Source organism: Maniola hyperantus, chromosome 28, assembly GCF_902806685.2.
Source record: "Maniola hyperantus chromosome 28, iAphHyp1.2, whole genome shotgun sequence".
Classification (NCBI taxonomy): domain Eukaryota; kingdom Metazoa; phylum Arthropoda; class Insecta; order Lepidoptera; family Nymphalidae; genus Maniola; species Maniola hyperantus.
In genome coordinates, this window is record NC_048563.1 from 3,370,834 (window position 1) to 3,398,459 (window position 27,626).

The 27,626-nt window shown below is 37.9% G+C and overlaps 1 protein-coding gene across 7 annotated transcripts in view; it reads right to left on the bottom strand.

Moving 5' to 3' along the window:
- Positions 1-27,626, bottom strand: part of LOC117994871 (segmentation protein cap'n'collar-like) — a 155,891-nt gene that overhangs the window by 56,112 nt on the left and 72,153 nt on the right. For all 7 annotated transcript variants that reach the window (XR_011238395.1, XM_069508484.1, XM_069508482.1 and 4 more), the window contains exon 6: positions 1,765-1,895. Coding sequence is in view for 6 of the 7 variants with exons in the window: in XM_069508484.1 (XP_069364585.1) it covers positions 1,765-1,895 (131 nt within the window). In the remaining variant the exon portion in view is untranslated. The remainder of the gene's footprint in view (positions 1-1,764; positions 1,896-27,626) is intronic.

Here is a 27,626-nt window from a genome sequence, read left to right on the forward strand (position 1 = left end):
AATTAAACCTTCTTTTAATACCAATAGAATTCAATTAGAAATAAAATTTATTCTAATAAACAGCTTAAGTATTATTTAACACAAGAAATGGTAAAAGTAAAATTCATTGCAAACCGAAAGTAAGCTAAGTAAGTACAGCAAATCTCCAAATTAAAAATGTGAGCTTCCAAAAGCGCTGATTAGTGATGACACGGCAGCCATCTTGTAAGTTGTGACGTCACGATGACCGACGTCTGCCCAACACGTTAAATTGGCTATCGAAAATCTACAGTAGAAACGGGTAACACTGGTATAGTAGCGGAGGTTTTTAGGATGTCATTAAAAAGTTTTGCATTTCTACGTCATACTACAAAATTGCTTCCCGCCGTCTGTCCCTCTGCAGTGTAGTTATAATATTAGTTTTTAGTTTTTTTTTTTTAAATAATATTAGCCAAGTTTATTATGCTGACTTATATTCCCTTTCCCCTCCATCTAAGCGTAAAGCTAGTACTAGGAGTAGGCACGACGATAGTGCAACGGGTGGGGTTTCAACCAGCGACCTTTCGGAATTCAGTCCACTCCTTTAACCGTTGAGCTATCGAGACTATAAATATGTTATGAGTTAGGAGTATGGATTAAGAGCTTCCATCATGATCAACCCATCACCGGCTCACTACAGAGCACGGGTCATAGTCTACCACGCTGGCCATGTGCGGAATGGATTAAAGTTATAGATACATAATATCTTGGCTAGCTGACGAGAAAGACAGCAAATTCACTGACTTCAAAACCTCGCTTCGCTCAAACTATACGTCCCCCAAATTGCTATTGCGCTGGAACCATGTCTCATTAACATCGAAATGACGTCATTGTCATTTTGACGTTAGCCGAGATAAAAACATACCACCAGCTCGAAACTTCAGTCTAGTGCTGACGTCACTAAAATGGCGGCCACGCGCAAAAGCAATTTGCGGGACTTATACCTCACGAAATAAACACCTAAACCTCACACAATTGGACGAAAAGTCGAGCTTTTAAAAGCGCTGATAGACGATGACGCGACTGCCAGCTTGTGACGTCAGCGTGACCGACGCCTATCCCAAACGTAAATACAAAACCTGACTATCATTATGGGTTCAACGCATCCCTAATAAGGATAGAAGGATAAGAAGCTAGTCCTACGTATGAGTATAATAAGTATTCCTTATATATATAACCGACATAGCTCAACGGGTTGCGAAGCTGAAGTGGCAATGGGCAGGGCACATAGTCCGTACAACCGATAGACGTTGGGGTCCCAAGGTGCTGGAATAGCGACCTCGCACCGGAAGATGCAGCGTTGGAAGACCCCCCACTAGTTGGACGGACGACATCAGAGTCGCAGGGAGCCGCTGGAAGGCGCAAGACCGTGGCGTGTGGAAGTCCCTACAAGAGACCTATGTCCAGCAGTGGACGTCTATTGGTTTATGATGGTGATGATCAAATTACAGGGACAAAAATCTCAGTGGGCGCTAACCATTTTCTGTCACCAACCAATCACAAAAGAAACTATGTTATGTTATCTAATTGAATTTCGAATATTTTTGAAAACATTTTCGAATTGAATTCCAAATGTTTCGAATGTTCGAGTGTTGTTGTTCTTGTGATATGTGCCCTGCCCATTGCCACTTCTTCGCAAACAGTTGAGCTCGAGTTCCAGATGGGGCTAAAAATTTCGCCTTGGACCAAGTCTTCAACTAGAATAGACGATAATGAAACCAATAGACTAATCAGTGGTTCAGTTACCTGAGTCTGCTCATCCTTGGTGTCGCCTTCGTCCCTGAGCTCAACAAGTTGAAGTGCCTCTTCCAGAAGGTCGAAGCGTGACTCCTCGCTCACCAGATCGCGCGGGAGCTCCCCTTGGATCACGTATTCACCTGGAATAGATGGTCATTATGAGCATCACAAATTCTTGCCTTGAGATGAACTTTTTTTAAAATTTATAGAATAGCGCTGCAATCAGCAGGGCGATTGTCTAAAACCTGCATCAATCATTATTACAATCTCAATTGTTCTGATTGGCTGAATTTGAGGGATTCTTGTTGCAACAATGCATTGTGGCCAATAGTGAGCGAGCATTAACCAATCAGAGATGGTTGCGATCGTGACATTGTAGCTATCAAACAACCGCGGTAGGGCCACAGATCTAGTCATGAGTGGCAAGTGATGATGCAGCTTAAGATAGAGAGCGCTTGCCTTGAATAGATTTGATTTCTAAAGTATGTGGGTATTAACACTAGTACATAAACTAGGTGGATAGACGCCATCAAGCGAGTAGCAAGGACCCGCTGGATTTAATCCAGCCCAATCATAAATCCAATTTCAAATCTAAACTTACAAGCAAAGCCAAAATTAACAATCAAAACGTTTTGTATCGACTAGCGGCCATCTTTAACACCAATTCATTATGTGTAAGGCATTGACTGTGTAAGGCTTAACTCCCAAAACCCTTCATAGTTAAAAGGATTATGGTATTTGTCGATTATGCTATGGTCAACCGTTTGGTGAAGGTGCGTGGAATATTTATATTCTCTTTGTTTTGGGATACTGGCTTTTTGTATGGGACTTCTGATCAGGCAGAGCTTTAAAATGTTGCTGAAAGGAAAAGCTGACTGACTGACTGATCTTTCAACGCACCGCTCAAACTACTGGACGCATCGGGCTAAAATTTGTGATGCAGATAGCTTTTATGACATAGACATCCGCTAAAAAATACATTAAGAAATACAACCCCTAAGGGGGTAAAACCCCTTTGAAGCCTCAATAGCTCAACCGGTATAGGAGTGGACTGAAAACCGAAAGGTCGACGGTTCAAATCCCGCCCGTTGCACTATTGTCGTACCTACTCCTAGCACAAGCCTGACGCTTAATTAGAGAGGAAAGGGGAATATCCAGTCATTTAATATGGCTAATATTCTTTTAAAAAAAAATAGAGGTAGAAAATTACTGTACTCCACGCAGATGAAGTCGCGAGAATAAACTAGTCCATACTAATATCATAAATGCGAAAGTGTGTCTGTCTGTCTGTCTGCTAGCTTTTCATGGCTCAACCGTTCAACCGATTTTGACGAAATTTGGTACAGAGATAGCTTGCATCCCGGGGAAGGACATAGGCTACTTTTAATCCCGGAAAATTAAAGAGTTCCCACGGGATTTTCTAAAACCTAAATCCACGCGGACGAAGTCGCGGGCATCATCTAGTAATACATAAGAGGTAAAGCTGACTAACTTATTGATTGATCTACCAACGCACAGCTCAAACTACTGGACGGATCGAGCTGAAATTTGGGATGCAGATAGCTATTATGACGTAGACGTTTTAAGTTCAATTCATTATGTGTAAAGCTTAACTCCCGAAACTCTTCATAGTTAAAAGGATTATGGTATTTGTCGATTATGTTATTGTCAACCGTTTGCTAAAGGTGCATGGAATATTTATATTCTTTTTGTTTTAGGATACGGGCATTTTGTTTTGGGACTTCTGTTCAGGCAGAGCTCAAAATGTTGTCAAAAGTTGCTGATGTTTTGATTTGTTTTGTCTTCATAAATCTATTAATAAAAGGTTAAGCTGACTGACTGACTGATCTAACAAAGCACAGCTCAAACTATTTGACGAATCGAGCTGCTACTAAGAATTTCTGAAAATTCAATCTCTGAAAGTGTACAGTAGCCGGCAAGAAATATTGTACATCGACCATAGAGCAGAAACAAAGAGGAGTTGGCCTAAGCAACTGTGCACTGTGATTTTCAACTAGGTCCTGACGTCATCACTGTGGGCGGGGCCTTAGTTAGTATGCTGTCTGCGTTCGTCAGGTTCACATATATTGAGACTCGTATTATCGGTGTGTTTTCGCGTTTTTAAGAACAAAAGGATGTAGTGTTGTGTTTTATCGTGTCAAAGTTATTCAGACAGACGTTCTGATGCTATGAATGGTATCACATTTCATTTGTAAGTAATTTTATACGTAATTTCTACACTTATTGACATCTAGTGTGAGATAGCTGAACTATGTAGTGACATCGATATATCGATGTTAGGTCGCTAAGCGAGTAGTTTTGCTACTATCCCGCAGATGGAAAATTGAGAAGTGGGCGGCGTTCCACAACCCCTCACCCCGCAAAATGTCACTCGATATTTCATAGGAAAATCTTAATACAACATCTCCTCTTTGTTTCTGCTCTATGACATGGCCTTAAGGTAGTCTATAATGGCCTCCTGAAGGTATTTTCTGACAGGATCGACTGCCAGTACTTGAATCACTGTTGTATGATTCACGTGCTGGCAAATCGGTCCTGTCCTAATTTAAATAGTTATAGATATTTTACTAACAAGTAGGTTTAAGTTTCGTGTAATTACTAACACCAATTTGATCCCTTTTGGTCAAAATAAAAACATTTTATTTTATTTTTATTTTTATAATATGTAAAACAGCGAAACCGCCTGACTGAAATTCCTATACCAACGAACGTATTTAGAGAAATTAAAAATATCCACGAGAAGTAGTTATCAAAATTCGACGGTTCCAAATGCGCCCTGCTCTTCAGCGTGAGATTTACAGAGCTCACTCTGACTTAGCTTAGACTTAAGACAGAGTTAAAACGAGACAAAGCTATTTCTCTCACATAAATCTGTCTCGTTTTAACTCAATCTTAAGTCTGAGCAAAGTTAAAGTGCGCTCTATAGATCTCAGCCTCAGAATCTTCATCTGACATCTCCCACTTCATGTGACTTCAAAAGGTCCAAATTATAAATAAGTACAATTTAAATTCACTATCACCACCACTTAATCTTATCAATATAATCATAGTCTTAGCGCTTCAAACGTCAATTTAAAAAAAAGTGTGACATGGCCAAAAAAAATTTGGTCAACCGCAGTGGCAATTGTGAGTATGACAATACCGGATTTTGGGTTAACCCTTTCATTGTCTAATTTTTTTTGCTAACGGTACTTTTAAGTCGGGAATTTTTGAAGGATTTATGGTCCGGCTACTTGTTAATTAGATGCTTTTGGAGATGGCGACATATATTATGTAGCTGACATTTTTGTCTTTTTAGGGTTCATTAAGAAAATAAGAAACCTTTTATAGTTTCATCAAGTCCGTCTGTAGGACTATGATATCTGATGCCCGCGACTTCGTCGGCGTGGATGTAAGTACTTAAAAATCCCGTGGGAGCTCTTTGATTTTCCGGGATAAAAAGTAGCCTATATTACTCTTCGTCCTTTCAACTATCTCTATGCCGATTTGAAAATCAAGTCGATTGGTTACTTAGGGCGTGAAGGATGGACAAATAAACAAACAAACTTTCGCATTTGTAATATTAGTACAGTAGCCGGCAGAAAACCTCATACCTTTAGAAAGAGATTTCGGCTTTGTAGAGCGTTATCTCTGTCACCTACGGGACGATTTGTCGGTCAACGACAGAGACAACACTCTACGAAACCGCTACATCTTTCTAAAGGTCGATGTCCAATATTTCCTGTCGGACTGTATAGAGTTTTAGGACTTGACCGAGCCACATTTGTTAAAAGTGTACTTACCTATTGATTATTGAAGATTATCTAAATGATAAAAGAGCGTGGATTTGATCTGCATCTCGTTCCAACTCCGGGACTGCAAATACTTTTTTATACATGGCATATAATTGTATTTCAAATCTTTGAGAAGAGCAACCGCCGAGTTTCTTGCTGGTTCTTCTCGATAGGAACTTAGAACATCCTACTTAATTTGCAGGTTTCCTCACGATGTTTTCCTTCACCGATAATTAATTGCCTAAAACGCACATAATATACCTACCTATTGTCATTTAGTTATTTATTTTTATTGTATTTTAGTTTTAAGTTTATATATTGTATTGGGTTTATACCTTTAAATAAAGAATAATTGAACTGAATTGAAATAACTCTGAAAACTAGGTGCGTGCCCGGGATCGAACCCCCGACCTTCCAGCAGACGATGTTACATATCTGTTGTCTTTGTCAAAGTCGAGTAAAAACAGGCCCCAACAAAAATAATGTCCGCGTGTATACATTTAGATACTGTGCGTGACTGATTTTTCCTTATTTATAAACCTATTTCATTCTCGCCGATTGGTCAAGCGTGAAGGACAGACCAATATGGCCGATGTGTTTTTTTTCTTTTTTTTACGGTCCCGGACGGAGGGAATAATCGATTTAATTTGATGTGTTTTTTTGTTCGTTATGTACCTATTTAAAAGGAAAATTGGTACTGATTCTGAGCACAACTAAAATTTTAGAGCATTCGCATCCTCTTCTTACTAATATAACATGAAAAGGAGAGACGTAGTTTGACAGTTTTAATTTAGAGCCGTCAAACTTCGTGACTTTAGGTGCCAGTCGCGGGCGTATCGTTTCAATTTGTAGCGTGCGTGTAAATTTAGAGTCTTTCAATGTAAAATTCATGTTCCGTCCTTTTTTAGCAATATTAAAAAGAAAAGGATGCAGAACTCTAAATTTAGTTAAGCGAAAAACAACAGAATCAGCGCCATTGTACAGGTTATACATAGGTATTCTTTTTTTTTTTTTTAATATTGCGATCTTGTGGTTTTAAGTTACCAATGGGTATTTACATAAATTGAGTTAAATTGTTGAGTGGGATTCAATATTATATTCGTTTGCTTTGTTTTTTCTACATCTATAATTTGGTATTAAATCTTACATTCATCATCATCAACCTATCGCCGGCCCACTACTGAACACGGGGCTCCTTTCACCATGTGAAGGGTTTGGCCATAGTCTACCACGCTGGCAAAGAATAATAGAATCGTTTTTTCGCACGACTTTTGAAGTAGTAACTGAAGTAAAATACTTTATAAATAAGATTGGTGGTATAGATCTATAGATCAATGATCCATAGATCGTATCGACTTCACTTTCAAGCAGTCATTGTCAAGGCTACGGATTGTTGTGCCGGTGTAGGAGCTACGTTAGGTAACCATTTTTGTAACGCCTCGTAACTCGTCATATCTTTCAGCATTATTGTTGAATTTTTAACACATCTAAATATATAAAAGGAAAAAGTGACTGACTGACTGACTAATCTATCAATGCACAGCTCAAACTACTGGACGGATCGGGCTGGGCATGCAGATAGCTATTATGACGTAGGCATCCACTAAGAAAGGATTTTTGAAATTTGTGCAGTCGTAAAAGTTTAATTGAATAAAAATATTTTTATTTATTTATTTATGTGTGATGCGAACGTGTCTTCTAGGTATATGTATATTGTATGTATTGTATGTGTAAGCTGTGATAGCCTAGTGGTTAGGATGTCCGCCTTCTAATCGGAGGTCGGGGGTTCGATCCCGGGCACGCACCTCTAACTTTTCGGAGCTATGTGCGTTTTAATTATTAATTAAATATCACTTGCTTTAGCGGTGAAGGAAAACATCGTGAGGAAACCTGCATGCCCGAGAGTTCTCCATAATGTTCTCAAAGGTGTGTGAAGTCTACCAATCCGCACATGGCCAGCGTGGTAGACTATGGCCAAAACACTTCACACTCTGAGAGGAGACCCGTGCTCTGTAGTGAGCCAGCGATGAGTTGATCATGATGATGATATTGTATGTCTGTTAACGCCACGTTTTCACGGCCCGTCCGTTTATCATCCCGGAAAAACAAAGAGTTCCCACGGGATTTTTAAAAACCTAAATCCACGCAGACGAAGTCATGGGCATAAATAATCAGTACCATAATTATAAATTCTAAAGTGTGTTTATTTATTGGTTTGCTGGTTTGTCCTTCAATCACGTCGCAACGGTGCAACTCGCCAACAAACATCTATCTCGCCAAACTGGCCCACCAGTTTGGCGAGATAGATATGTAGGATACTATGTAAAATTATTATGAATAAATAAATTAAAAAAAAAAAACGGATTGACGTGATTTTTTGCATGGGTGTAGTTAAAGACCTGGAGAGTGGCATAGGCTACTTTTATCACGAAAAATTATATAAAGAGTTCCCACGGGATTTTTGCAAACCTAAATCCACGCGGACAAAGTCGCGGGCATTAGCTAGTCAAGTAATAAATAAATCATTAACTACTATATAATAACTTGCCGAAAGACAAAAATTTAAAGAAAAATTAAAAAAAAAATTGTCAAACACTATAGTTTTAAAATATATATAAGTTTTATTATTGTATAAATTCACCGTATCTTAAATAACGTTTTCTTCTATATTTATGTTTAAAATTGTTCTCATGTAAGTGGACTTTTGTTCTTTTTTTGAGAAAATAAAGTCTTTAAACCTAACCTAACTAAAGTAGGAAATTGGTCTGTTGACAAGGCCGAATTTATGAAAGCAGCTTGTAGATGAATATCTTTACATTACTACATTAATGTTTTTCTCTTACACGTGGGAAAAGAGACGTAGTAAAGCGGGCAAAGTTTGCATAATAATTAAAATAATCACGAGAATTTTTTTTGGAAAGTTTCTGCAATACCTACAGTCAGAGGTTTAGGCAGAGAAGCCTGAGATCTATAGGTATAGACAGACTCTGGGGAAGCCCGCACTACGAATTTTCACAGCGCGATTTTTCCCGCTAAATTCTGTGAATGGCTATGGAAATTGTTTGAAGCCGCACTCGCGAAAAAATACGTACGGACGCATACATTTTCCGTGTCACAGAATTCTGCGAAAACAATCGCACGGTGAAATTGAAGGGGAATAGATAACGGGGACAACGCGATAAGTTTTTAATAATTTTATTCAAATCCCGATGTCCCCGTTAACGGGGATACGGCTAACGGGGCAAACGGGACTACATGCTTTAGAGCAGCTGTTTTACATCGGAATGACGGAATTAGTTTTCATAAAACGTGAACTAATTGAAAAATCCTATTACAATGTAAAGGATTATTTAAATGATAAGCAAGCTTGGGAATGAGTTGCTTAACGGATTGTGATAGTTCTAATAAGTTTCAATAATTTTGTAAAGTGGTGATAATAAAAAGAATACCCGACTGAGTTTGTTGTGGGCTCTTCTCAGACCTGGGCGCGTTTGGAACCCTCGTAGCTTTAGTTTTAAGTTTGCGTAATAATTATCACCACTATATCTTAGAAATCCAACAACTGACCATCAAAAAGAGTAATTTATTACCTATTTTGAATAAATCATTTGACTTTGACTTTGACTTTGAATAATGAGGAACAAACTAATTATAAGATTCCAATGTGAATTATAAATATATTAGTGTCCAAATAATATCATAAATCTACGTTTAACAAAACGATTTGAAGAAAAATGCATTCCTTCTCCAAAAACAAAATATTTAAAAAGCCTCAAGATTTATCCATATTCCATACTAATATTATAAATGCGAAAGTGTGCCTGTCTGTCTGTCTGCTTGCCTTTCACGGCCCATCCGTTCAACCGATTTTGACGAAATTTTTAGTTTTAGTTAAAAAGAGACAGAGTCATGTCAGCGATATAGCGCTGTGTCGTTTTAACATTGTCTCAAGTCTGAGAAAATTCAGTGTATAGGTATTCCGATTAATGGAAAATATTAAAAATTGAGATGTATTTTTAGACAAATTCTTAGATTTTTAACAAATGTAGGAAAATAGAATCCTGAAAATTTCAGCTTTCTAGCGTCATCCAGACCGAAGCTATGACTGCTCGAAAATACGACGAAACGCTTCGAGAAAAGGTACGTAGTGCCCCGTCCTTTAGTTTGGCTCGTCTTGGCGGGGGCACTGCCGTGCCCCCTGATATTTCAAAAAGGCTTTACTTACTTCAAATGGTACTTTGAAATTTAACGAACCCACCTGTGCGAAGCCAGAGCGACTCACCTAGTGTACCTACTAATCTACCGACTAAACCAATTAATTTACATAAATACCTATTCTATAGGTAGGTACCTAAAACTAAAAAAAATTATGTGATAAAAAACATAATTTCAGTAGATATGTATATTAAAAGGCACATGTAGGTAAAAAAAACGTTTCAAATTACTAAATATCCTTCCCGAAAATTAAAAAAAAAACACCAATAGCATTCAAAAATCTCAGATGGTTACAATAATTTCCTATCCCACGGCGGCATCTCAAAGCGTATGACAGAGACAAAACATATATCTGTCTATGTCTAGCCGGTAATCATTTATTAGAGCACAAAAAGTGTGAGGTGACCACAAAAATTATTTCCAAACATTTTCCATATTAAAAAGTAGCTTATGCCCGCGACTTCATCCGCGTGGACTACACAAATTTCAACCCTTTATTCTACCCTCTTAGGGGTCGAATTTTCAAAAAAACCTTTCTTAGCGGATGTCTACGACATTATAGCTATTTCCATGCCTTTTAGCCTGATCCGTCGTGTAGTTAGAGCGGCGCGCGTTGAAAGATCAATCAATCAGCTTTTCCTTTTATTTATTTAAAAAAATGTAATTTTGTGTCCATCCTAATCCTAATAATATTATAAATGTGAAAGTGTGGATGTTTGGATGTTTGTTACTCAGTCACGCAAAAACGGCTGAACGGAGTTGGATGAAATCTGGAATGGAGATAGATTATACTCTGGATTAACACTACTCTTTATCCCGGAAAATCAAAGAGTTCCCGCGGAGTTTTGAAAAATGTAAATCTACGGGGACGAAATCGCGGGCATCAGCTAGTATTTTATAATTTTTATAGTTTTACCTACACTTCAAGGAACTTTCTAAATAATTTTAAATACATATCAAAAATTGCAGACTGGCAGGATTCGAATCTGCGTCGCCTGGGATCGAGCCCGAGCTACCTCGCACCGGAAAGCGCAGCGTTGGAAGACTAGGTGGATAGACGACATCAAATGAGTCCTAGGGAGCCGCTGGATTCAGGCGGTGCAAGACCGTGGCGTCTGGAAGTACCTATGTCCAGCAGTGGACGTCTATCGGTTGGTGATAATGATAATAATGTTCGCAGAAGCATAAAATTATTTATTGTGATGACGTAATTATTTATACGAACAGTCCTAGAAAAATGATAGTCGCCCTACAAAAACAGCGCGTAAACGAGACAGAAAATTAATCGATAGCCCCAAGAGTGAAAGGGATAGTCGGCTCCAGCATCAAGATGGCGGTATTTTAAGGGAAATTAAAGTCAATTGTCTCAGCAATTGAAACAGACGGCGTGTATTCTATATTAATAGCAATTGTTAAGATCGGACTAGAGTTCGGGAGCCATCAATTTACATTTATGAAATTTTTTTTAGGATTCCATCACAGAATATAAAGTTCTTAGTACTTAGTAGGCTCGCTACAGAGCACGGGTCTCCTCTCAGTATGAGAAAAGGGTTTGGCCATAGTCTACCACGCTGGCCAAAGCGCGAATTGGCAGACTTTACACACCTTTGAGAACATTATGGAGAACTCTCAGGCATGCAGGTTTCCGTAGGATGTTTTGCTGCACCGTTAATATCTTAAAACGCACACAACTCCGAAAAGTTAGAGGTGCCTGCCCGGGATCGAACCCCCAACCTCCCGTATAGGAGGCGAACGTCGTAACCTGTCGTAACGTGTAGCCTTACACGTTACGCTTGGTATTAAAAATACCATATTTTGACTGCATTATAATATTTTTTAAATGTAAACAATCGCATCGAATGCTTGCGTCCTCAAAACGTCCCAAAAACGACACAAAAGTATAACATACCTACCATTGTAGTCCGGAAAATACGACCAAAAATCGGTCAAGTGCGAGTCGGATTCACACAGAAAGGGTTCCTTAGCACCGTAGCAGATAATACAGTAGCCGACAGATAATATTTTACCTACATCAACCTTTAAAAAGACGGACAGCACTATCTAGTATACATGTAATTTAGTAAACTTTTTTTTTTCGTGAACACTTTTTTTTGTGATTAAACCCTAAATCCAAGTTTCGGCTTTTTTCCTTTTAACTTGTGCTATAAGACCTATCACCTGCCAGATTCCATAATTCTAAATCAACTGGAAGTACCCTATAGGTTTTGATTCCCTTTTCTTGACAGACACGACAAACAGAAGACAATGTAGTCGCATCGTACAAGAATTCCTTTATTTCCTTTGAGTTACTGAACCCTAAAAATTAATACAAAACGCCCACTTGAGAAACTTCTAAATACAATGAGAATATATTACTCTTATTGTCTTCTGTATAAGGTATGAAATGGGGCAAAAAAATTGTATTAAAAAATTCAAAAGTTCGAAGAGGTGTGTGCAGTAGGTCTTTTATTTAGGGTTAAAATGTGGTGGTTGATTTTTAACCCACGACTTATAAATAAAAACCGGCCAAGTGCCGGTACGAAAGGATTCTTTATAAGGTGGTAAAATAGGGGATTGAAATTTGTGTAGCCCACGCGGACGAAGTCGCGGGTATAAGCTAGTATTTATAAAAGGAAAAGATGACTGACTGATATATATCAACGCACAGCTCAAACTACTGGACGGATCGGGCTGAAATTTAAATAAATTTATCATGCAGTTAGCTATTATTTATTATTATTATTATTATTATTTATTTTATTTCAGATGTTTCATCCATAATGTGTTAGTAACAGAAGACCTTATTAACTATGTTAGTAACTAAATAAAATTACAATTATTATTATTAATTAATTCAAATTATAATCAATTCATATACCCCCTTGACCACTTGGTGTTCATGTGTATGTACACCCAGTGTTTCATAAAAGGGTTTTCCCACTTTGCAGCCAATGTTCTCAGAATACTGTTGGAGCTCCCACGCACCCTGCTCATCACAGATGCAGCTCTTTTTCTCACAATCGCGTAAAAATCATCTGTGTGAGCCTCCGCAAACATCTGTGACGCACTGCACCAGCGCGGTAACCCCATCAGTACTCTGAAACCATTGTTATACTGCACTCGTAGGTCGTTGTAGGCCCTCTGCGTATACGTCACCCACAGGCTACACGTGTAAAATGTCTGACAATATGCTTTAAATAGAGTGAGCTTTACGTCTCTATTACACCGTGCAAACCTCCGGGCTAGCATATTACATCGGACCGCCAACGCCCTACGTTCCCTCTCTATGTCTCTAACGTCAGACATATCGTCTGTCACAATGTGCCCCAGATATTTGAATTCAGTCACTCTCTTAAGTCAGACTCCGTTAAGGGTTACGGGCGGAATATCGTCCACAGTGTTCCCTTTGTTCTTAAACACCAGAAGCTCACTCTTCTTTACATTGTATACGAGTCCATGTGCCGCAGCATAGGACTCGCATATCTTGAGGAGCCTTCTGAGTGCGCTAATCGATGGGCTCAGCAAGACCATATCGTCTGCGTAACTTAAATTATTGATTAAAATTCCATCAATCGAGCAGCCGATTCCAGTACTGCCGAGCTCATCGATCAGCTGGTTTATATATACGTTAAACAGAGCGGGAGATGTTAATCCACCCTGCCTAACGCCACACTCAAGACGATATGACTCTGAAAAAGAATCGGCCCACTTAACCTTATTTGTTTGTGAGCTATACCAATATTTTAGAATATTAATTAATTCTGTCGGCACATTTAAGCTCTGTAGCTTTTCCCATAGTTTGTCATAACAGACCAGATCAAACGCCTTGGAAAGGTCAAGAAAGGCAGCGTATACTGGTGTTTTCCTGTCCGTATAGTATTTGACGGTCTGCTTGAGCGCCAGTATAGCACTTTCTGTGGACAGATTTCGTCTAAAGCCAAACTGTGCATCATTAAGCTCCAGATATCCACTGAGTTGGCGATCCAGCAGACCATCAAACACTTTTCCTAATATCGCAGCCAGGGAGATAGGTCTGTAGTTACTTTTGTCTGAGATATCGCCTGTTTTATTCTTAACTACAGGAACCACTACGCTTTCCATTAGATCTGCAGGAAGGTAGGAGTGACGAATGCAGAACGTATAAAGCATCGCAAGAACACGATAGATATGATGACCCGCATACACAAGGTGCTCCACACTGAGGCCATCATGTCCCGGGGACTTTCCTCTCACTAGGCTCTTTATGACACTCTTCACATCTTTGGCGCTGAACGAGAGAGAAGAGTTCAACGCCCTGTGTGTACATCCCCGATTCAATGAGGCCTGAGTCTGGTTTACTATAGAGCATACTCTAAAGTGCTCTTTAAATATTATTAAAATATCTCTTTAAATAATATATTATGACGTCGCTAAGAAAAGAGAAATTTGTGTAGCCCACGCGGACGTAGTCGGGGTCATAAGCTAGTTTCAACTAAAAATCGTGTTCTATGTCTAAAATGCTATGACACTGGACATCAGGTTGTGATCAAAAACGACTTGCAGCCTACAACTTTTGTAGAGAACGACCCGTCTAGTGCGCAGTGCTGCATAGAGATCATTGAGTTCAAATGTATTGACCTCGAGAATAATTGGTAGACGTATTACAATACAATTATTTAGTTTTCGCTATAAAGGTGCTGACATTAGAAAGAAAAATTTTGACTTGACTAAAAAAATTAGGCAAAACTTTCGAAAAAGTGACTGGTAGGTAATCTTAATTTAACTAGTGTATAATATAGTAGCTTATGCTCGCGACTTCGTCCGCGTGATTTCACCCCCTTAGGAGTTGAATTTTCAAAAATCCTTTCTTAGCGGATGCCTACGCCATAATAGCTATCTGCATGCCAAATTTCAGCCCGATCCGTCCAGTACTTGGACGATCTAAATCGTCCAAGGTCCAGTAGTTTGAGCTGTGCGTTGATAGATCAGTCAGTCAGTCAGTCAGTCACCTTTTCATTTTATATATTTAAGATTCATGGTCGTTAATAAATAAAAAGTTTACACGAAAATGATGCACAATGGGAATAAAAATTACCTATTATTTATTCTTTTTTTTTTTTTAATATTACGATAAATTTATTCATTATTTATCCAAAATGTCTTTATTATTTTATCATATTTCATTTATATTTTTAAAGTGCTTAATAAGCCTACCTTGCACCTACCTAGAAATCAATGTTTTTACTAAAAACTAGTTTCTGTCTGTCTGTCTGTCTGTCTGCTAGCTTTTCACGGCCCAACGGTTTAATCGATTTTAATGAAATTTGGTACAAAGGTAGCTCACATCCCGTAGAAGGACATAGGCTACTTTTTATCCCGGAAAATCAAAAAGTTCCCACGGGATTTTAAAAATACCTAAATCCACGCGGACAAAGTCGCGGGCATCCTCTAGTAAATAATAATCAACATTATTGACAACGAGTTAAAAAAACATCAATGCGAGCGCGTTGAAGTCTTTTGTATGAGTAGATTTTATTCAATTTATTATTTAATTTTATAAGTTATATAATATTTATAAGTTAATTTATTCAATATACAGAAAAATTCAAATACTGAAGGAGAGCAAGCGCGTACCAGACCTTCGTTATTTTATAAAAGCTAAAAGTTTATGCTTGTTGTCCCAACACAGGGAGGAACGATCAGCGACTTTGAAGTTTGAGTCGTGGTGGCTTTGGAAGATAACAGATAAAAAAGGTGTTAAAAATCTTACGTCAAAATATAAAGTCTAATTTTTAGGGTTCCGTACCTCAAAAGGAAAAACGGAACCTTTATAGGATCACTTCGTTGTCTGTCTGTCTGTCAAGAAACCTACAGGGTACTTCCCGTTGACCTAGAATCATGAAATTTGGCAGGTAGGTAGATCTTATAGCTGACATTTGGGGAAAAATCTGAAAACCGTGAATTTAGGGTTAGATCACACAAAAAAATTAAATTGTGTTCATGAACTAATAATTAGTATTTTCAATTTTCTAAGTAAGATAACTATTCAAGTGGGGTATCATGTGAAAGGTCTTCACCTGTGCATTCTAAAACAGATTTTTATTTATTTTTATGTATCACAGTTTTTGAATTATCCTGCAAAATGTCGAAAAAATACGACTGTAGTACGGAACCCTCATTGCGCGAGCCTTACTCGCACTTGGCCGGTTTTTTATATTTTTTTCGAAATAGTATTTTAGAAATCACGTCATGCGTCAGTAAAACTAAACTAAAACAATTATTTCTAAGAAATCAAAGAAACCAAAACATAAAGCTACCGATATAGATTCTTGGATACGTCTTTTCCTATAACTCCAAGCCACCGCGCCAGGGTCATCTCCCTAGGGTCCAAAAAGAAGCATAGTATAGAATATTTATAAGAATAAGTACCTATAAAATATTTTGACATTTCATATGTCATTTTGATGGATCGCTGTCAAATGACATTTACTCAATCGATTCTTTGATTTGATACGCTACCTACACTTTAGATTTGACTGATTGTGTTTGTATTTTACTACTAGAATTTACTCGCGATTTCGTCCGCGTATTATTATTTTAACTAGCTAATGCTCGCGACTTCGTCCGCGTGGACTACACAAATTTCAAACCCCTATTTCACCCCCTTAGGGATTAAATTTTCAAAAATCCTTTATTAGCGGATGCCTACGTCATAGTAGCTATCTGTATGCCAAATTTCAGCCCGATCCGAGTAGTTTGAGTTGTGCGTTGATAGATCAGTCAGTCAGTCAGTCAGTCAGTCACCTTTTCCTTTTATATATTTAGATATTCCATTGCAGTTCTCTCTAGGGACTTTGAAACTACATATGTTTTTTTTTAAATTGTGTTTTTGAAAAAGACAATCCGCCTTCACGTAATCCCCTATTTTACCCCCTTGGGGATTCTACACCATAGTAGCTATCTGCAGGCGTTTCAGCCCGATCCGTCTAGTATAGATCAGTCAGCCAGTCAGACATACCTTTTAGGTATGTAGTTAGATAATTGTAGGTTTTGCGTAAAAATTATCACCAACTGACAATCAAAAAAAAAAAAAATTATTACCTACTAGCTGATGCCCGCGACTTCGTCCGCGTGGATTTAGGATTTGGAAAATCCTGTGGGAACTCTTCATTTTTCGGGATAAAAAGCCTGTGGGAACTCTTCATTTTTCGGGATAAAAAGTACCCTTTGACCTTTTTTTTTTTTAAAGAAAGAATATTAGCCATATTAAATGACTAATATTCCCCTTTCCTCTCCAATTAAGCGTCAGGCTTGTGCTAGGAGTAGGCATGACAAGTGCAACGGGCGGGATTTGAACCGTCGACCTTTCGGTTTTCAGTCCACTCCTATACCGGTTGAGCTATTGAGGCTCTAAGGCCTTCCCCGGGATATAAGCTAACTCTATACCAAATTTCGTCAAAATCGGTTCAACGGTTGGGCCGTGAAAAGCTAGCAGACAGACAGATTATCACATTTACCTATAATATTAAAAGTATGGATTTTGAATAAATTAGGTATTTGATTTGATTTGATTTGATTTCCCTAAAGGATCTCCCACGCAATCGTCAATACCTTGTTTCTCTCCCTAGATTATATATCTCCCTCGAGTCTTTCACCGCTAAGAAAGTACCTATGCACTAAAAGGTTAGTAATTCTGCTTTTATGTTACTAAATACATCCTCTCAAGTTTAGCTTTTTAAATTAAATGTTTAGGTAGGTGCAAAGTTTTGTATGCGGTAGTATAAAGGTCACCCATGCGATGGACCGACCAAATTAAGTCTGCTGTGGGCGGTCATTTGCACGAGTGTACCAGGCTGTCGGCCAGCAGGGAGAAATGGCGAATGCTCGTGAGGCATATAACATCTGCCCTCAAAGACGTTGCTTCGTGATGACCACGACCGCTCTGCCAAGAGTGATACGACAAAGAAGAAGAAGAAGTGTAAAAATAAATCGGTCACTATCGAGCGGCTGGTTTCATTACATGGTGACAGCGGTGGGATCCGAACCCACGCCCTTTCGGACTCGAGTTAGATATAGGAAAAGCAATCATTTCATCCTCCGGCGGGAAAAAACCTTCCTATCTTAGTTATCCTAGTAGTAGGTAACAATCATCAGTACAACTCACCTAAACTCGAACGAAAACCTTTCACACACAAAACACTTGCACTGAACAAAATTCCACTCGAAAAACGTAAGTTCTATACACACTTTCCAATCACTAAATCCTTAAATGTCCTTTTAAAATGACACATAAATCGTCTACCAAAAGAACCGTCAACTAGTTATGATCGGACGCGTAATATGGACTACATCTACTTACTACAATTATTATTAATTAGCACATATTTATTTAAACAGGAATACTCCGACGATACTCCTTATATAGTCACAGTTCTATAGGTACACACTTATCCTTTAATGTCCTTTTAAAAACACACAAATCCACCAATTTTATGTCCTAATGTCAACTAGTTATGATCGTACGCGTAATATGGACGACATCTAGGTACTTACAATTAACTAGCACATATTTATTTATTTAAACAGGAATACTCCGTCGATACTCCTTATATAGTCACAGTTCTAGTACACACTTATCCTTTAATGTCCTTTTAAAAACACAAATCCACCAATTTTATGTCCTCTAATAAGAACCGTCAACTTTATGACAGCACGCGTAAAAAGGACGACATATACGATTAATTAGCACAACATATATCTATCCTTATCTACTTTCACACGGAATACTCCGTCCATACTCCTTAGAGTCACAAGGCATAATGATGCATACCTTTTTGTCCCTTGAGACGCACACACACACATTTTTCATTGTTAGATACAGCCTACACTGAGAGGCGTGGCTTCGAAACGGGCGAATAGAATATATTCATCTCTGTTTAACTTTACTATATTTATGTGGTGTAACAGAGATGGGTGGTAAGGCGTGTTTTGTGAGTTTTTTTTTTGGAGTCAGGATATCTTATAAGTTATAGATATATGTGTAAAAGGGTCTTTAAATTGGTTTATTATAGGAATTGGGACCAGTGTTGAGGATGTAATGGGTACAATGCGGGTCGCGCTTTTCAGTTTGAGTTATTTCTTTTTAGGTAGATAAAATTATAAAGATATTTAGATGTTATTCTTAGATATATCTATATCTATTGTCGGTACATATGTGCAAGCGGATATGGCTGACTTTAGGGTTAACAAGATGATGCTCGCGACTTTGTCCGTGTCGGTAGCTAGATTCCATCATCATCATGATCAACCCATCACCGGCTCACTACAAAGCACGGGTCTCCTCTCAGAGTGAGAAGGGTTTTGGCCATAGTCTACCATGCCATGTGCGGATTAGTAGACTTTTTTTTTTTTTTTTAAAGAATATTACCCATATTGAATGACTAATATTCCCCTTTCCTCTCCAATTAAGCGTCAGGCTTGTGCTAGGAGTAGGTACGACAATAGTGCAACGGGCGGGATTTGAACCGTCGACCTTTCGGTTTTCAGTCCACTCCTATACCGGTTGAGCTATTGAGGCTCAAAACACTTCACACACGTTTGAAAACATTATGGAGAACTCTCAGGCATGCAGGTTTCCTCACGATGTTTTCCTTCACCGTTAAAGCAAGTGATATTTAATAAATTAAAACGCACATAACTCCGAAAAGTTAGAGATGCGTGCCCGGGATAGAACCCCCGACCTCCGATTGGAAGGCGGACGTCCTAACCACTAGGCTATCACAGCTTATAAAGATATGGATATATAGAATATTAAAACCTCATGAAAATAACACGTATGGTCAATTTCTGATTCTTTAGGTTATTTTCTAATTATAGATCTTTTACGTTTTGATACCTACAGTGTTTAACTTTATATAGGACTAGCTTATGCTCGCGACTTCGTCCGCGTGGACTACACAAATTTCAAACCCCTATTTGACCCCCTTAGGGGTTGAATTTTCAAAAATCCTTTCTTAGCGGTTGCCTACGTCATAATAGCTATCTGCATGCCAAATTTCAGCCCGATCCGTCCAGTAGTTTGACCAGTGCGTTGATAGATCAGTCAGGCGTGCGTAGTGCAGTCAGTCGCCTTTTCCTTTTATCTAAATATATAAAAGGAAAAGGTGAGTGACTGACTGAATGACTGACTGACTTATGATGTAGGCATCCGCTAAGAAAGGATTTTTCTCAATTCAACCCCTAAAGGGTTAAATTAGGGGTTTGAAGTTTGTATGAAAGTCTGTCAGTTTTGAAGTTAGAATTGCGAAATTTTGCAATTTACACTAATCTAGGTATATAGATATATATATAAAAGGAAAAGGTGACTGACTGACTGACTGACTGATCTATCAACGCATAGCTCAAACTACTGGACTGGTGGTGGGTAACCCTAATGGTGTTAAATAGGGGTTTAAAATTTGTGTTGTCCACGCGGACGAAGTCGCGGGTATAAGCTAGTATATTTTAAAAGACTACTAGAGACTAGAAGTTTTTTGTGAATGTTTCGTACTTGTGAATACCGTGCTGGCACCAGCGTTAGAGCATTGTGTGTAAACCGCTGATGGATGATGACTGGCGGCCAACAAGTGCTGTCACGGTGACTCGGAGGAGTCGGAGGTGCTCTTCCGCTAGCGAAAGTGAACCTGTGTTTACACTACAATACTACACTCCACAATACTAGATACCTACTACACATCTTCTTCTATCTATATATATATATATATATAACTAGTATTTTGCTCGCTGCTCGAGCTGCTAAAGCAGCTCTCGAGGTCTATAATCGCCATTTAGAATAAATAAAAAAAGTTTTTAATTTTGTATGAAAAAAAAAAATTCCGCCATTTTGATTTTTTTTTCAAGTCATCAAATAGACCTTTAGATCCTGATCATCTTTTGCCAAGAAACCACTCTTCCATCTTTCATACCCTCCGAGATGGACGCCGATGAAATTTGTATGGCGGCCATCTTTTTTTCGGAATTTTGAATTTTTTTTCAAATTTTTGGCAATTGGATGACGTTTCGAATGACATTTGGTCGAGCACCTCCCACCTATCTTCAATACCTTGAGCGTGCCCTTCACCCGCCTCCGAAATCCTCAATCATCAGCTCCCTCCATATGTTGCCCTTAAGGAATCATTGTCTTCTATATGAAACCACAAGTGAAAAAAAAAAGTTTCATACAAAATTTTACAGGAGGAAATTTTTTGAAAATCTCGGCCGCCATCTTGTTTTTCCAATTTTTTTCACATTTTCTAAAAATCGTTTGTTAATATTTAAAATAACTGCAAGTTGTAACAAAATCGGTTGGAAAACAAAAAAGTTACAAAAGTCAGGTCGGCCGCCATCTTGTTTTTCTGAAATGTCATAATTTTTCCCTAGTCGAATCCCACTTCTGAACATATCTCCCATACATTATTATATCATTTTCTATCTCTTTCTAGGAGAACAATTATGTCAATCAGTGAGTGAGTGGTAATTGAGCTATATATAGTATAACTAGTATTTTGCTCGCTGCTCGAGCTGCTAAAGCAGCTCTCGAGGTCTATAATCGCCATTTTGAACAATTTAAAAAAGTCCTAAATTTTGTATGAAAAAATAAATTCCGCCATTTTGAATTTTTTTTCAAGTCATCAAATAGACCTTTAGATCCTGATCATCTCTTGCCAAGAAACCACTCTTCCATCTTTCATACCCTCCGAGATGGACGCCGATGAAATTTGTATGGCGGCCATCTTTTTTTCGGAATTTTGAATTTTTTTTCAAATTTTTGGCAATTGGATGAGGTTTCGAATGACATTTGGTCGAGCACCTCCCACCTATCTTCAATACCTTGAGCGTGCCCTTCACCCGTCTCCGAAATCCTCAATCATCAGCTCCTTCCATGTGGTGCCCTAAAGGAATCTTTGTCTTCTGTACGAAAGTATTAGTGAAAAAAAAAAGTTTCATACAAAATTTTACAGGAGGAAATTTTTTGAAAATCTCGGCCGCCATCTTGTTTTTCCAATTTTTTTCACTTTTTCTAAAAATCGTTTGATAACATCTAAAATAACTGCAAGTTTAAACAAAATCGGTTGGAAAACAAAAACGTTACAAAAGTCAGGTCGGCCGCCATCTTGTTTTTCTGAAATGTCATAATTTTTCCCTAGTCGAATCCCACTCCTGAACATATGTCCCATACATTATTATATCATTTTCTGTCTCTTTCTAGGAGAACAATTATGTCAATGAGTGAGTCGGCGGAAAAAATAAATTCCGCCATTTTGATTTTTTTTTCTATCCATCGAGTAGACCTTCGGATCCTGATCATCTCTTGCTAAGAAACCACTCTTCCATCTTTCATACCCTCCGAGATGGACGCCGATGAAATTTGTATGGCGGCCATCTTTTTTTCACAATTTTGAATTTTTTTTAAAATTTTTGGCAATTGGATGAGGTTTCGAATGACATTTGGTCGAGCACCTCCCACCTATCTTCAATACCTTGAGCGTGCCCTTCACAAGTCTCCGAAATCCTCAATCATCAGCTCCCTCCATATGTTGCCCTAAAGGAATCTTTGTCTTCTATATGAAACCATAAGTGAAAAAAAAAAGTTTCATACAAAATTTCACAGGAGGAAATTTTTTGAAAATCTCGGCCGCCATCTTGTTTTTCCAATTTTTTTCACTTTTTCTAAAAACCGTTTACTAATATCTGCAAGACCTGCAAGTTGTAACAAAATCGGTTGGAAAACAAAAAAGTTACAAAAGTCAGGTCGGCCGCCATCTTGTTTTTCTGAAATGTCATAATTTTTCCCTAGTCGAATCCCACTTCTGAACATATCTCCCATACATTATTATATCATTTTCTGTCTCTTTCTAGGAGAACAATTATGTCAATGAGTCAGTCAGTGAGTGAGTGAGTGAGTGGTAATTGAGCTATATATAGTACTAGTATTTTGCTCGCTGCTCGAGCTGCTAAAGCAGCTCTCGAGGTCTATAATCGCCATTTTGAATAAATAAAAAAAGTTTTAAATTTTGTATGAAAAAATAAATTCCGCCATTTTGAATTTTTTTTCAAGTCATCGAGTAGACCTTCGGATCCTGATCATCTCTTGCCAAGAAACCACTCTTCCATCTGTCATACCCTCCGAGATGGACGCCGATGAAATTTGTATGGCGGCCATCTTTTTTTCACAATTTTGAATTTTTTTTCAAATTTTTGGCAATTGGATGAGGTTTCGAATGACATTTGGTCGAGCACCTCCCACCTATCTTCAATACCTCGAGCGTGCCCTTCACCCGTCTCCGAAATCCTCAATCATCAGCTCCCTCCATATGTTGCCCTAAAGGAATCTTTGTCTTCTGTACGAAAGTATTGGTGAAAAAAAAAAGTTTCATACAAAATTTTACAGGAGGAAATTTTTTGAAAATCTCGGCCGCCATCTTGTTTTTCCAATTTTTTTCACTTTTTCTAAACATCGTTTGCTAATGTCTAAAATAACTGCAAGTTGTAACAAAGTCGGTTGAAAAACAAAAAAGTTACAAAAGTCACGTCGGCCGCCATCTTGTTTTTCTGAAATGTCATAATTTTTCCCTACTCGAATCCCACTTCTGAACATATCACCCATACATTATTATATCATTTTCTGTCTCTTTCTAGGAGAACAATTATGTCAATGAGTGAGTCGGCGGAAAAAATAAATTCCGCCATTTTGAATTTTTTTTCAAGTCATCAAATAGACCTTTAGATCTTGATCATCTTTTGCCAAGAAACCACTCTTCCATCTTTCATACCCTCCGAGATGGACTCGGATGAAATTTGTATGGCGGCCATCTTTTTTTCGGAATTTTGAATTTTTTTTTAAATTTTTGGCAATTGGATGAGGTTTCGAATGACATTTGCTCGAGCACCTCCCACCTATCTTCGATACCTTAAGCGTGCCCTTCACCCGTCTCCAAAATCCTCAATCATCAGCTCCCTCCATATGTTGCCCTAAAGGAATCTTTGCCTTCTATACGAAAGTATTAGTGAAAAAAAAAAGTTTCATACAAAATTTTACAGGAGCAAATTTTTTTAATATCTCGGCCGCCATCTTGTTTTTCGTATTTTTTTCACTTTTTCTAAAAATCGTTTGATAACATCTAAAATTACTGCAAGTTTAAACAAAATCGGTTGGAAAACAAAAAAGTTACAAAAGTCAGGTCGGCCGCCATCTTGTTTTTCTGAAATGTCATAATTTTTCCCTAGTCGAATCCCACTTCTGAACATATCTCCCATACATTATTATATCATTTTCTGTCTCTTTCTAGGAGAACAATTATGTCAATGAGTCAGTGAGTGAGTGAGTGAGTGGTAATTGAGCTATATATAGTATAATAACTAGTATTTTGCTCGCTGCTCGAGCTGCTAAAGCAGCTCTCGAGGTCTATAATGGCCATTTTGAACAATTTAAAAAAAAGTCATACAAAAATAAATTCCGCCATTTTGAATTTTTTTTCCACCCATCGAGTAGACCTTCGGATCCTGATCATCTCTTGCCAAGAAACCACTCTTCCATCTTTCATACCCTCCGAGATGGACGCGGATGAAATTTGTATGGCGGCCATCTTTTTTTCGGAATTTTAAATTTTTTTTAAAATTTTTGGCAATTGGATGAGGTTTCGAATGACATTTGGTCGAGCACCTCCCACCTATCTTCGATACCTCAAGCGTGCCCTTCACCCGTCTCCGAAATCCTCAATCATCAGCTCCCTCCATATGTTGCCCTAAAGGAATCTTTGTCTTCTATATGAAACCACAAGTGAAAAAAAAAAGTTTCATACAAAATTTTACAGGAGGAAATTTTTTGATAATCTCGGCCGCCATCTTGTTTTTTCCAATTTTTTTCACTTTTTCTAAAAATCGTTTGATAACATCTAAAATAACTGCAAGTTTAAACAAAATCGGTTGGAAAACAAAAAAGTTACAAAAGTCAGGTCGGCCGCCATCTTGTTTTTCTGAAATGTCATAATTTTTCCCTACTCGAATCCCACTTCTGAACATATCTCCCATACATTATAATATCATTTTCTGTCTCTTTCTAGGAGAACAATTATGTCAATCAGTGAGTGAGTGGTAATTGAGCTATATATAGTATAACTAGTATTTTGCTCGCTGCTCGAGCTGCTAAAGCAGCTCTCGAGGTCTATAATCGCCATTTTGAACAATTTTAAAAAAAGTCATACAAAAATAAATTCCGCCATTTTGAATTTTTTTTCAATCCATCGAGTAGACCTCCGGATCCTGATCATCTCTTGCCAAGAAACCACTCTTCCATCTGTCATACCCTCCGAGATGGACGCCGATGAAATTTGTATGGCGGCCATCTTTTTTTCGGAATTTAAAAAAAAAATTCAAATTTTTGGCAATTGGATGAGGTTTCGAATGACATTTGGTCGAGCACCTCCCACCTATCTTCAATACCTTGAGCGTGCCCTTCACCCGTCTCCGAAATCCTCAATCATCAGCTCTCTCCATATGTTGCCCTAAAGGAATCTTTGTTTTCTATATGAAACCGTGATTGAAAAAAAAAAGTTTCATACAAAATTTTACAGGAGGAAATTTTTTGAATATCTCGGCCGCCATCTTGTTTTTCCAATTTTTTTCACTTTTTCTAAAAACCGTTTGCTAACATCTAAAATAACTGCAAGTTTAAACAAAATCGGTTGGAAAACAAAAAAGTTACAAAAGTCAGGTCGGCCGCCATCTTGTTTTTCTGAAATGTCATAATTTTTCCCTACTCGAATCCCACTCCTGAACATATCTCCCATACATTATTATATCATTATCTGTCTCTTTCTAGGAGAACAATTATGTCAATGAGTCAGTGAGTGAGTGAGTGAGTGGTAATTGAGCTATATATAGTATAATATAACTAGTATTTTGCTCGCTGCTCGAGCTGCTAAAGCAGCTCTCGAGGTCTATAATGGCCATTTTGAATAATAAAAATTTTTGTATGAAAAAAAAAATTCCGCCATTTTGAATTTTTTTTCCATCCATCGAGTAGACCTTTGGACCCTGATCATCTCTTGCCAAGAAACCACTTTTCCATCTTTCATACCCTCCGAGATGGACGCCGATGAAATTTGTATGGCGGCCATCTTTTTTTCGGAATTTTGAATTTTTTTTCAAATTTTTGGCAATTGGATGACGTTTCGAATGACATTTGCTTGAGCACCTTCCACCTATCTTCAATACCCTAAGCGTGCCCTTCACCCGTCTCCGAAATCCTCAATCATCAGCTCCCTCCATATGTTGCCCTAAAGGAATCTTTGTCTTCTATATGAAACCGTGATTGAAAAAAAAAAGTTTCATACAAAATTTTACAGGAGGAAATTTTTTGAAAATCTCGGCCGCCATCTTGTTTTTCCAATTTTTTTCACTTTTTCTAAAAATTGTTTACTAATATCTTCAATAGTTGCAAGTTGTAACAAAATCGGTTGGAAAACAAAAAAGTTACAAAAGTCAGGTCGGCCGCCATCTTGTTTTTCTGAAATGTCATAATTTTTCCCTACTCGAATCCCACTTCTGAACATATCTCCCATACATTATTATATCATTTTCTATCTCTTTCTAGGAGAACAATTATGTCAATCAGTGAGTGAGTGGTAATTGAGCTATATATAGTATAACTAGTATTTTGCTCGCTGCTCGAGCTGCTAAAGCAGCTCTCGAGGTCTATAATTGTCATTTTGAATAATAAAAAATTTGTATGAAAAAAAAAAATTCCGCCATTTTGAATTTTTTTTCAATCCATCGAGTAGACCTTCGGATCCTGATCATCTCTTGCCAAGAAACCACTCTTCCATCTTTCATACCCTCCGAGATGGACGCGGATGAAATTTGTATGGCGGCCATCTTTTTTTCGGAATTTTAAAAAAAAATTCAAATTTTTGGCAATTGGATGAGGTTTCGAATGACATTTGCTCGAGCACCTCCCACCTATCTTCAATACCCTAAGCGTGCCCTTCACCCGTCTCCGAAATCCTCAATCATCAGCTCCCTCCATATGTTGCCCTAAAGGAATCTTTGTCTTCTATATGAAACCGTGATTGAAAAAAAAAAAGTTTCATACAAAATTTTACAGGAGGGAATTTTTTGAAAATCTCGGCCGCCATCTTGTTTTTCAAATTTTTTTCACTTTTTCTAAAAACCGTTTACTAATATCTTCAATTGTTGCAAGTTGTAACAAAATCGGTTGGAAAACAAAAAAGTTACAAAAGTCAGGTCGGCCGCCATCTTGTTTTTCTGAAATGTCATAATTTTTCCCTAGTCGAATCCCACTTCTGAACATATCTCCCATACATTATTATATCATTTTCTATCTCTTTCTAGGAGAACAATTATGTCAATCAGTGAGTGAGTGGTAATTGAGCTATATATAGTATAATAATAACTAGTATTTTGCTCGCTGCTCGAGCTGCTAAAGCAGCTCTCGAGGTCTATAATCGTCATTTTGAATAATAAAAAATTTTGTATGAAAAAAAAAATTCCGCCATTTTGAATTTTTTTTCAATCCATCGAGTAGACCTTCGGATCCTGATCATCTCTTGCCAAGAAACCACTCTTCCATCTTTCATACCCTCCGAGATGGACGCGGATGAAATTTGTATGGCGGCCATCTTTTTTTCGGAATTTTAAAAAAAAATTCAAATTTTTGGCAATTGGATGAGGTTTCGAATGACATTTGCTCGAGCACCTCCCACCTATCTTCAATACCCTAAGCGTGCCCTTCACCCGTCTCCGAAATCCTCAATCATCAGCTCCCTCCATATGTTGCCCTAAAGGAATCTTTGTCTTCTATATGAAACCGTGATTGAAAAAAAA